This window comes from Meleagris gallopavo, chromosome 14 (genome assembly GCF_000146605.3).
Source record: "Meleagris gallopavo isolate NT-WF06-2002-E0010 breed Aviagen turkey brand Nicholas breeding stock chromosome 14, Turkey_5.1, whole genome shotgun sequence".
NCBI classification, from domain to species: Eukaryota; Metazoa; Chordata; class Aves; order Galliformes; family Phasianidae; genus Meleagris; species Meleagris gallopavo.
Window position 1 is genome coordinate 7,969,454 of NC_015024.2, and position 13,303 is coordinate 7,982,756.

Here is a 13,303-nt window from a genome sequence, read left to right on the forward strand (position 1 = left end):
AAAAAAAAAACTGGTTAAAAAAAAAAACAAATACTCTTCCATGAAACAAGTGAACAGGACTCGTAACAGCTGTTAGTTCTCTTTCCCTTCAAGATGAAGAAGTAACTTTCAAAAAGTGTGCCTAACCACTTTGGTAGATGACTTAAGTTCTTTAAATACTAAATACAGATTCCAAACATCGTGTTACCTCTAAATGGAGGATATTAGGCTGATGCTTCCCTAAGAAAGGCTACTAAAAAGCAATGCATTAGAATATTCCCTCTACTATTAGTTGACTCCGACTTTCAAGATTAGAAAGGTTAACCAGCAAGGCTTTTGAAAGAACCTCGAACAAATATGTTTATAATACTTGTTCTAGCAGCATCCTGGTTCATCCACTATAAATTGTATTTTCTTGTATAAGTAGAGTGTCTAGACTGATAGTACATTTGTTCACTGTACTGAATTCCCGATCAAGACCCAGTTAGATTGATTGCTATCATTCAGGACCAAATTTGTTAGTTCCACAGCATGTCATGTATCTAAGAGTTGAAAAGTTTGATGAGAAGTAATGATAATCAGAAACTCAGAGAAGTAAATGAAAAAAGCCAGTTGTTGCTGTCTGCCTGCCAGTGAAGAAGTTTAGATTGGGAATCTGGAAGTGATAGAAACACAGGATTGTGTTTTTGTCTGGGGAAAGTTAACAGATGGTCTGAAAAGGAGCAATTTTAAATAAGACCAGCAGCCAAGAAGAATGTGGAGACAGAAACATATAATTTTTTTTTTAATCTACTCAATGCCACTGCTTTATATAACTTTGTGAAATAGTCTCATGAAGTATGACAATACAGCTTTAACATTTTCATAGTTTTGGGAAAAGATTACTGTGTTGAAACAAAAGTATTTGAAGTACCTATTTACAAGACAGACTTTTTCTAAGTCTCAGAAGCATTGCTGAAAACACCACTTCAACTTTATTCTGTAATGAAGAATCATAAAAGATTTCATTTGGGAATTTAAAATTACACCTTAACTTTAAAAAATAAAATATAGAAAGCTAAATCCCTATACAGTTCATACAAAATATGCTTCTTAGTGTTTGTTTACGCTTTTAGACAAACAGTTCATTCACCTCTTCAGAAAAGGTTGCAAAGTGTATTTAGACTGTTACCAAAAAAAAGTCTTAAAAAAACAACAAAGTACTGTGTACTAATCATTCTCTTTGGCTATAATGGAAGAAAAAAAAAAAAAAAAAAAAGCTGCACGAAGGAAACTGTAAGCTGCATTCAGATTCTGTTAGTGTCCTTTTCTACTGTTTAGCAGCCAAAACCACATAGAACATAAAATCTTGTTATTGCCAAATTTGGTCCAATATTATAAGTAAAATATGAAGTAATTTGCTGTGAATTAACAAAAAGAAACTTTCAAAACTACTTACCTGATTTTCTTCATGGGAAACTCTCATTTGCTCTTTAAGAACTGACATTCTGGCTGCTTCTTCCTTCCTCAATACTCTTTCTTTCTTTAATTCAGGACTCCAGAAAGTTTTGATGCTATTCATGGAGGATCCCAGCTTGCTGTCTTTAATGTCTAGTTCTTTTCTGAGAAGATCATTCTCCCTCTGTAGTTCCTTAAGCTGAGCCTGCAGGTCTAACATAGTACTATCTCTAACCTGTCTCAGCATAGAAGGAACCTGATGGTGATGATGGTGTGAAGATGTGGTCAGACCTCCATGTTGATCAGTGTAAGAAAGGACATCTGTGTGGGACAGTCCAGCTGAAGCAATATTAGGACTGCTTCCCATAGCTGTGACTCGACCACCATACACAGCTCGATTTGTAGCCCTTCCAAGAGTCATTGTGCCCTTTGGGAAAGTAGTAGAAGCTACACCTTCATGGTCACTCAGATACATTGGTCCAGATGTTGCATAGGCTGCATTAAGGGACTGGATGTTCTCCATTGATAACGTCTTACCTGTTCCTCCTCCTCCTCCACTACTTGTTCGCCTATGGCCCAGGCGAGGAGATCTTGGCAAACGAGGAGACCTGGAGGGACTTCCTTCTAAGTTGCTGATTGTTCTCGCACTTCCGTACATCTTTCTTCTACTTTGAGGTACTGTTTAGTAAGAAACTAGTAAGACTAAAGTTGAATGTTAAATTTATAATTCCAGCTAAAAATATTGGCAGTTTCACTGCATTCTTCCAGTAGGCAAAAATTCTTCCGATTCAGATACCTAGGAAGGACAAAAAGATATTACAAAATAATTAAGTTTTCCCCCTTGTCTTAGAAAATAATTTTACAATTAGGAAAGTATAAAGCATATATCTTAACTACTTAAGTAACTACTTTGAACATAAAACTTATAATACATTCTGTATTTAGGCTGTCAGCATTTTAAAACTAGAGGAAAAAATGCTCATTTCTTTCTTATTAAAAATATCTTCACATTTTGATTTATTTTAACAAGCTTTATGTTGCACTATGGACACAAAAAAAAAGCATTTCAGCAGGTAAGTGGAATGATAGTAGACCTAAGTGACTGACCATGTGAAATTACATAGAGGAGAATACAATAGCTGCTGTTAGCAAGAAGGACTACCAGAAACAAGAATTCCATTTTCAAAAGGCTGTTTAAAATAAGGAAGTTCTTTTATATAGTTATATAGATATATACACACAAAGAGCTTTCTAGAAGAAAGCAACATTCTAATAGCTCAGCTTCAACCAGTAAAAATATTTTAGAAAGAAAAATTAACAAAACCAAGCTAATTTGAATATTTTCTCCTAAACTGTTACAATGCAGTATTAAACACTTTCTTTATTGAATGAAGTAATGGCTTGCTAGAGTTTGTCGCTAATCAGCTTCTCAAGAAAAGATTACATGGCTGTCACCTAGGTTTTCATTTCATTTAGAAAAGGAGTGCCTGACAGATACAGTTTTCTTTCTTTTTTTTTTTTCCCTTATGCATGTCATGTTACTTTTGACAGAACTATCTTCATAACTTACTTAAACAGATAGGTGTGGATCAAATATTCTTACTGTTTTTAAACACTATACTATTACTATACATGAAATGGATTGTATTAATTTAATTGGTGCTCATTAACCAGATCTAGTATCATTTATTTTACAGATAATTGGAGGAAGAGGTTGGACTCATTTAAATCCAGTAATATTTAACTACTCCCTCACAGCATTCTCTTTACATATAGATACATTATTTCCTAAATATCTAATACAAAATATCTGTCCTGCAAGTGAACAACTTTAGCATGAAAAACTACTGCAGATATTACTGATGCCAGCAAACAAGAAGCATGCCCAGCTGTCACCTGATCCCCTGGTTATCCCACACAAACATACAGCACATGGTTTATATAACTCTAAGAACTGTTTTATATATACCACACTTTCATCACATTTCATACTCAGCAGAGTCTAAAGCATTTTTGTTTCATTTTAATTATCATTATGCATCTAAAGTAGCTGAAATGTTTTCTTATTTGATTCAATTACTATTACATATCAGTAGCCATTCCTGCAAATTTTCACTTCCTTACCAAGAGATGCATCAAAAGCCATGAAATTTTTGAAAACTGTGAAAGCCCATGGCACTACACAGTGGTGAGAAAGCTAAATGGAATCAAGTGAAAACAATCTCAAATATTAGACAAGAAAGCTATATTCACAACTACAAAGACCAACCCTTCTTCTTTATAGGAGCCCATGAAGCACATTGACTACTAAAACTAGATCTTAGGTGCACAGAAATCATTCTTCTCATTATTAAAACAGGAAATCATTTTTCACGAAGGACAAAAAGATTGTTTTCCTTCTGTTTACTTTTGTTGGTGGTGACGGTAGTTGTGTTGTTTTTGTTAGGTTTGGGGTATTGGTTGGTTGGAATTTTTCTTATTTGTTTTGTTTAACTGTGGCAAAATGTTCCTGTTCCCTTATCCTCAATTGAAAATCAATATTTGAACTTGGAAATAATTTCTGACACTGCATCACTGTATCTTTGGTTATACTGTCCTCAAAGGCAGGCATAGCAGGGCCAGAGTGATTGCCATAATGTGATCATGTAATATGAAAAGGAAAAAAAAAAAAAACCTGACAATTTATGCTTAGAAAGCTCAGGCCCCGTTTAGAGTTTCTATGTCTCCTCTGGCCAGAGGCACCAAGTCAGCAGGAAGTCTGGATATTAGCCAAATACTTAATAGCTTTGTACAACTACTTGCCAATACTCGCATTCAGTCAAGGTCTCAAATATTTATAATACTGATGAAAGCTTTAAAAGAACCTTTCCCTTACAGTTGTCCTCCCCAAATAATGTAGAGTGACAGCTCAGTGCAGAAATATCACATTGATAATTTCATATACTCAGTGGCTTCCAAACTGTCCAAAAACTGTTTAGTCATATACAGCTCCCAAAATATAAACTGAAAACAACACAATAGAAGAACTAAGAGATGATGCAGAAGATACATTCTCCACTAGAATTCAACTTCCTCACATTTTGAGGAGATAGAAGATTCACAGAATAAGTTCTGTTCCATAAATGTAAATGTTCTGGCAAACAAACAACATGTGTATATATATACATACATATTAAAACTCTTATCACAACAAACAGCAGTGCTGTACACAAAAGCCAAGGCATACACATGTATTTAAAGTAGTGATCAAAAGGCAGAGACATTTCTGGCAGATCTTTTTAGATTACCTTGGTTGCTAACTCTTTTAAAAGGGGCTGAACACATCCTCAAAATAATCTTCTTTTTTTTTCCTTCGCATGCTTTTTATCATCTGTGATGGCTTGGGGAAAAAAGAAGCAACCTGATGCAAACTACATGTCTTTTTTTTAAAAAAGTACACCTCCTTTCTTTAATCAGAGCAGTACTGCATGTTTTATTTCAGTGAAGTAAGAGAAAGATGGACAATATGCTGGTTCATACGGTGGCTCTTTCAAGACCTATATTGCTTTTATCAAAAAGGGAAACGTGTTTTTCTCTACTTATCACTACCACACTGATGAAATGATTTTTCCCTCTACTTTTCTAATCATAGGAAATAACTCTTCCCATTATTCTACTATTCCTGAGAAGTTTGAAAAATAAAATATACATGACATTAAAAGTAATACCATCTTCATTTAGGTTCCTTTTAATGATCAATAAGCACTAATTTCACTACTTTATCTTGGTTAGTCAGTTGATGACAAAAGCAGCACACATGCAGTTGTGTATAAACTTAGTTACAGAGTCTGTTTTGATCTTGCCAGTTGGTGATGTCCCTTAAGATCCAGTGATGCAAAATTAAAGATGTGGCATTTCTCACCTTGCAGGAATAGCTTATCATATCTGCATGGCTTTCATTTCTTCTTCTTACTACAGAAACAGTATATAAAGAAGAAAGTAATGACTGCTGAATATACATCTAATGATAAATGTGGAAATCTGTCAAGAAATCAAACTCTGTGGGTGCAGGGTCACTAATTAACACTCATCATGCAATCAGAAACTCCTGCAATGGAAATATTTGCTCCAAATGCAGTATTAAATACCTTGAGGAACAAGCAGTACTGACTGAATTAGCCAGATTGTCAACTATATTACTCTCACGAATACTTCAGCAAAGAGCCAACAATGTCTTTATAATTCTCCTTCATAGATGCTTCACAACTTTAAAATAAGGCTTGTGTCCATTAGAGGTACGTTTTTCAGGGCACTGACTACCCTATTACAACATTACAGACATTAAAATTGGTTTAAATCACTGTTAAAGTTAAATATGAACTAGAAAAGGACTTCTATTTAAAGTATTATTTATTTAAACTACATCAACTGACAACTGCATTTTCAACTTTTAACTCATTCTGTCTTGCGAAAATACGAATTCTTAAAATTTTCTCTTTAGCACTCCCACTAAAATATTTTTTTCCTGCACTCCTGTATGTGACAACAAAAAAGTATCCCGGGAGCCTCTGTGATGTTTAAGTGAAGTGAGAATTTTAAGACTTCTTTTGTGTATGTATCAAATATTAAAGACCTGAATATAGATCACAGGATTAAGAAAAAATGACTTCTTTAGTCAAGCCATGTCAGAATTATCAGGTCTAATTTTCATTGATCTTACCAGAGACCACACTGCACTTTTATAAAAAGCTGTAGGGTCATGCATCAACCAATTCTTGGCAATGGAAAGTAATACAGTTGGCACGGCAAATTATCATCCAATCAAAAATCCAAGTTCATTCTGATTTAAAAGTCAGTCAAAAGAAGCAGAGTTGTTTGGCATCATCCACTGTTTTAAAAGCAGTGATGTAACCAAGCATTATTAAACATAACATTTCAAAGATGCAATCTAAAATACCTCAGTTTATCAAAGCTCATAGTTCTGATAGTGCATCAACATTTTGTTAGCTGTCTGATCTCTGCAGCTTTTAACATTAAGATCCTTAAGAAATTTGTTGGGAAAAAAAGATAGCAATTAATAAGGGACAGAAATGCGTATATTTCAGAACACTGAAAGTATCTCTACTGTTGGAGTCTTCTCAGCTTTCATGCACCATGATGATTTTCTCAGGATACACAGGTAACTCAAAAGGCTAGGCCAGTATTTGACATTTGGAGAAAGAATTCCTAATTTTTCTGTCAGCATATGTCTTGTGTGCTATATTCTGTATCCTACCCTACATTCATTGTGCCTTCCTAATGCTCCTACAATTGTAAATCAATTGCCTCATATTTGTATTTCTTCCTCCATAGCAAACCTCATTCATCAATGCAAGACTGCACTTACCAACTCATCTTTTACGTGGGATTATCCTAAAGTGCCTGCTTAGTCAAACAGGATCTGTAGTTTAATGTCTATTAAACAAACAAAAAACTTAGATGCCTTTCTTTTTATTATTTTAATTGAAACTGACTCTTCTTGGGAGAAAATATTAATGTGTAAAAGCAGATAAAATTGCTCAGATTACCTTAAAAACTCTTCCTACAAAGTAGCACAATTTTGCTTTGCCAGAGTTTACCCAGTGACTATGTAACACTTCATAGAAACACTGAGCTCCTTACAGACTGAATTACTTTTCTACTTCAATTGAGAAGCCTGCGCTTAAAAGTAAGCACAAGCCAAGACAACCTAGAAGTTTTCTAACAAAAATCAGATGATTAGTCTTGTTCTATTATTTCTGAATTTAGAATGGCAAGAAACACCACCTTTCTTCCCCTTTTAAGCAATCTGTTAGTGCTTAAGAACAAAAACCTAGTTTCTAAAGCTTCTTCAGCAGGACACAAGTATGTTCAAGACCGACATAAGGGACAACTGTAAACATACTAAAAAAGTGCACTTTTCAAAAGCAATACAACATTTCATTATTGACACAGGCAAAGATTCAAAAGGAAAATTATAAAATAGAAATCTGAGCTAAACTAATTGTGTAAAAAAAAAAAGGAAAAAGAAAATAGTGGGGTAATGGGAAAAATATACAAAACTTAAGTCAGAAATAATGTACGTATATATATGCTTTGAACAGCCAAGCTTCCTTTTCTCAGCTGAAATCTCATTTGCCTTGGAGCAGCCAAAGTACAGCAAGTAGGTCACTTCACATGTGCAACTTCACATTGCTAACTTCCTATCTGGTCCGCACTTCTGTTCTGTTTGTGAGCAGAAGAATTATAGTCCAACTTTTTCAAACAAATGTGAGGGAGATGATGACATAATTCAAAAATCAGTTCTTCAAATTGTAGACATGCTAACGACACCAAGTTGTGAATTTGATAGAAACCTTTAATTTTTCATATAATATTTTGCCTTTATTTTTCCCTACTTGCCTACACAGGATAATGGGCCCATTGGGAGTATAAATAACATTTACTTACAAAGAGAATATTATTGCAGATTTGTGTTATATTGTTATGCCATCATCTAAGAAAGGACTTTAGGCAAATATTACTCCAAAAATTTGGAAATGAGAAACAAGTATGGAGAGCTGCTGTGCTGCTCTATCTAGACCTTACAGAAAGAGCTCCTTCTTTCAGATGATGAAAAGACAGCCTTTAATCTTCAAAACTGAAACAAATAAGATCTTTAGAGAAGTTATACTTTAAAAAGAAAATTTAATATATGTATGCTTACATTACTTCTCATGAAAGTTTTTGTAAACAGAATCATATAAAATATAACCCAGTATCTTCCTTTCCCTTTGCTATGTATACACACACACTCACAAGGTTGTAAACAATTAATGACACTGAATCAATTCAAATAATCAGGAATGACAGAAGAAAAAGTCACAATATTGAATTTTTCCCTTCAAATTAAGTATGCAACAGTTCAGATGGATCAGAAGTATTAATAATGCCAAACACTCATTTAAAAAAAAAAAAAGAAAGGAATTAAGGCCACAATGGTAGAATACGGACAAAAACTTAAGTATGTTCATGCAACAGCAAATATCTATACTGTCAACATTCATTCCAGTACTCTGAAACATAAGGCTGTTTATCTAATAACATACATATACTACAAATACTAAATGCACATTAAAGGCAGCAATTAATTTGTCGTAGGTACAAAGTCTAAGAACTGAAAGTAATTTACAAAGAAATTGACTGAATTTATAACTGAACTTGTAGGTTTGCCTAATTTCATTTTAGGTATGTTTATTAATATTGACATTTACATTAAAGTAATTCTTTCCATTCTAAGATGGATTTCAAACTTGCCTCTCTGAGAAATAACCAGAGATGCTTCTACACAATGGATTATTTTCAATTGAATTTGCTAAGGTTACTCGCTTGAACGTTATCAAACACAGTGTTACAGGTGTTACAGATGTTACATATTTACAGGATAAAGCTGTATTTTTTTAATATATATATATGAAACTCCCTTTTTCATAGGAAAATATAGACTAGCCATAGGACCAACTAATAAGACAACTGCATAACTTCCTGTGTTTTCTACAAAATTAGATCAGATAATAGCCAATTTTTAAACACTGGGAGATATGCCAACTTCATCACTCCGCATTTTACATTTCTTGGGCTCAAGAGCAGTGATATGCATACTGACTTCTAATATAAATTAAGAAAAAAATATTGATTTGTGCATCCAGCACTCTTCAAAGCCATCAGAATTTAATAACGTAATGAACATCTCTCTTCTCCTCACCAGGATGGAAGGGTTCACACTTTTTACGATCACACCCAAAAAATGAAACTGGCTGTGCCACAGGCACATTAGATCAAAATCCTCTGAAGGAATGCAGACTCTACAGGTGATACGTGCTTTACTACATTACCACTCATTCAGCACAAAGTCAGCGCCCCAGAACTGTTGGAAAGCAATTCACTTCTACAATTCTCTTTTTCTTTATTCCCAGATAAGGCTCAAAATAGTTTCCCAGCCACTTCTGGCCACTAACAACTTCACATGACCTGATCTTCTACCTTTGCACTCACACTGAACCCTTAGTCAAGCATAATCGTGCCAATTCACAGGTGTAAGCGAGATGTCATTCCAGGCTTCTGCTGTGAACAGCTCACATTGATGACAGATGCAGATCACAACTGCTTTTCTTAAGAAGAAAATTTAAGGGGAACAAAATCACCTAAGCGGATTTTAAATGAGGCCTGTGAAAGAGATATGTAAATGCCAAGGCACACAACAACTGCCAGTACTTAGTCTCCAAAAATGAGCATGCTTCACAAAGCAAACTCTGCCTTCCAGAGTAGCATCTGAGAGCAACAGCATCTCACGCATAAAAACAGTCATGCTTTACCATGTCATGTTTGTTTACTACCCCGAGTTGTTTAAAAACCTGCATTGTAAGAACTGAAATTGCAACAAAAGTATATTTTGGGGAAAAGAATGTATTACTAAAAAAAAAGTGTTTAAATCAAAGTTCACGTGACCACAGAAATACAGGCTATGGCTTTTTATTAAAAATAAAGGATTGCGACTCTGCATATATCACAGACATAATAAAATACACATCAGCAAACTACTTGTAAATTAATTTTACTAGCCATGAGAAGTGCTTAGTTAACAATACTGAAAACTGAAGCAGCAGCAGAACAACTTCCAACACAATCAAACTCCTATTTGACAAGAAGTCAAGGAGTCAAAGTCTCATTTCTGAGAACTGGAGAACTAAGGTCTCCAAATCCATTTCATTTGTTATTTTTGTGACTAGACAATCCAAATAGATGCCAAATAGGGGAGTTGTGCCTGGACACAATAAGCTTCCATTAGAAATTGGAATGCAATCACCAAAGAGTGCTCTCTTAGCCTCTCAAAGTCAGTAGAATAGTATTGCTGATAAAGCACCATCCAAACCAAGTGAACTACTTACCAGAAGGAAAAGTATTCCACATATTACCAATGTTCTGGGTAATGTATGATCTGTTAAGCCAAATTTAGGAACAGCACAGACTTTTCCTATACTTCTTTGACTTCCTTAGAAAAAGATAGCACATTATAGACAGCTAGGCAGTCATTAGTGGAGTTTGCATACATTGCTTTCTCTAGTGATTTCCTGCCAGATTGTGAAAGTGAGTTTTTAAGCTACCCTTACTGTGGTCTAGAAAGCTGATGTCACCTTTCAAAAACCTGATCCTAAAACTTTTCAGAAAAAAATAGGCTTTTCTAAATATCCAAAATGTAATACATACTCACATATCCAATATATGCTTGACCGTATTAAGTATACCTCAAATTCTGAGACACATTACTTATGCAAGCCTAAAAATAGCAATCCTGATACTACAGTTCCCTCTCATTATTGTTACAAATTAGAGATCACAGTGCTATTAAACTTTCTGAACATGCCCACTTGAAAGCCTGCACTTGTAATATCATGTAGGAATTCTAGGTTCTGTAACAGAACCTTATCCAGAGAAGTGCTAGGGCATCTTTGCTACTGTTCTCCACTGGGTCAGAGCTCAGCATCTGACAGCCTCTCTGGAAAGAGCTGAGGCTGTTAAAACTATTGCAAAACAAAAGCTGGCTATTAAGACATTCTAAAGCCAAGTATTTCAAAACCACCATCACTAAATGAATCGCAACATTTCTCTGAAATCAACAACCAAGAAAGCAATATTAAAACTTAAATATCAGACTACCAACATTTATTCATGAAAGATATTCACATTTTCCTATACAAAAACACTGGATATCTTTGTTTATAAGCTTTCTTGGTTGCCACAAATAGCCCACATCATTCACCTAGGAAATGGATTCAGCTAGAAGAAGGAGGGGTGGGGTGATGGTGAGAGGATCCATACCTTGCATATGGAAAGCATCAAACGGTCATAAATCTATCTTGCTACTTATTATGATTGCAGAATAATTTTAATATAAATCATTACATTTAAAGAAGTGCAACCAATTAAAAAACAAGTGCTTTGGGAAAAGATTAAATTGATATTTCAGCTGATCTGCATTTGGATTTTCCTGTATCACCCTGAAGAAAAAACAATGTCCAGTTTATTTAGAGAATTTGACAGCTTATTCTTCCATTTCTCAGCTCTCTTTTGGTCAGCTGCTATCCTCAAAAAAGAAGATACAATCTCATTTTGCTTTAAATTAATTCTTGCCTTTTTTCCTGGACTTTGTAGAAAATAAGATAGTACAAATACTGCAAAATAAGTTGAGAAACCCTCATTATTGGTAAGTACACATAAGACTACCAAAGGACAACAGCAGCTGGCAAACTTATTTTAACACGGTCATAAACCTGTAGAAAACAAATATAATGTCACAAATAAGAGAGCAGTCGCATTACAAAAATATTGCAGTACCAGAACAGTTTTCTGAGGTGAATCTGAACAAACATCTCCATGTATACCCCAGGCCTCCTACAATCTAAATTTAACTGAAAAAAAATAATAAATGCATCATAGAGGATAAAAATGTAACAAACACCATAAGAGATACAGGTGGAAGAGCATATGTTGCCTTGGAAGTCATACACTGGCTGGTTGCCTTGCCCTCTTTAAGGGTGAACAACCCACACTTCAATGTTAGTCATCCCTAAAAGGTCTGTAAGAATCATCTTCCCAAGGCGAGAAAATCACCCTGAGCAATCCCTTACAAAAACATGTCTGGCAAATATCTAGCTCTCTAAAGGTTTCACTCCAAGATGGCTGAATGAGCTCATTTGATATTTTGCTACTAAGAATATTGGCCACTCCTTTCCCTTTCCACCTACAGCCCTCAGAGCATGCAAAAGATAGGAGGCTACTAGCATGAATAATTACATCTTATTCTATCATTCATCAGAATCTGATCCAGCATTTGACTACCAGCAAGTTAGGGGAGCTGAGGAACTCATAGGAGAGAAAAGTGGTGAGATGGATGTCCTCCAAAGGGAGTCGAGAGAGTGTGATACATTAATAATGAACTTGGCTACTAACTGCCAGAAGATAAAGAGACCTATGCTCAGGAAGACCAAATAAATGAACAATTCTTAATGCAAGGAACCAATTTCACCCAGCAAGAATGGAAGAGACAAGATGTCTCAGCATACCAACCTTCTCCTTCACTTTTGGGAAGAATGGAAAGCAGTACAAGAGCTGAAACACCTACTGATCAAAGAATTGCGTTTTATTTCAAGACAGGAGATGCTTTCTATTCATAAACACATCACCATGCTGGAGAGCCCCACCACCTAAACCAGGACCTACAGGAACATAACGGCTGGCTGCCAAAGCACGCTTTCCACAGCACAGGAACAGCCTTTCTCACCTCAGCACCACCTCCAAAATCTCGTGCCCCAGCCGTCTGCTGGAGCTGGTACTTTTAGCACCTACTCTCTCACGACAACACCACAGGAACAGTAATGGCGAGGTTCCTTCAAAGCACTGAGATCTGGAGTTCCCACGCACACACCCCAGCACGAAGCCAAGCCTTGCGTTTTGAGATGAGTGGTTACAGTTAAAGCTATAAGAAACCTTCCACCACGTATTCCAAGAGGGAACTGGAGTAACTTACCATCACACACTCCCCGCGTACAAAAGCGGATCTTAAAAAGGCATCTTTTTCTCTTTCGCGTTCAAGGAAGGAAGAAACGAGGACAGGCACTGCTCAAACGGACGGGGGCTACAAAACCTTCGTTCTCCCACAGGGCAGGTGAAGAAAATACCCAGCAGCAACGAGCTGGGGACTGCCTGACTGCAGGCAAGCAGCGCGGTGACCCTGTGAAGCAGCCGCGGGGCGCTGAGGAGACCCTCCCCGGGACCGCCGCGCGCCGGCCTCCGCCCTCGAGCAGCGCTGGGAGCGGGGCGTTCCCGCCAGGCACGCAGGGAGGGGCGAGGC

At 36.0% G+C, this 13,303-nt stretch overlaps 1 protein-coding gene across 3 annotated transcripts in view; it reads right to left on the reverse strand.

The window, feature by feature from the left end:
• Window positions 1-13,303, reverse strand: part of ERC2 (ELKS/RAB6-interacting/CAST family member 2) — a 437,668-nt gene that overhangs the window by 418,798 nt on the left and 5,567 nt on the right. For 2 of the 3 annotated variants that reach the window (XR_004161299.1, XM_031555549.1), the window contains exon 4: window positions 1,418-2,212. Coding sequence is in view for 1 of the 3 variants with exons in the window: in XM_031555549.1 (XP_031411409.1) it covers window positions 1,418-2,074 (657 nt within the window). In the remaining 2 variants the exon portion in view is untranslated. Of the gene's footprint in view, window positions 1-1,417; window positions 2,213-12,979; window positions 13,253-13,303 lie in introns of those variants that run through there. The other variant, XR_004161298.1, reaches the window with a different exon arrangement.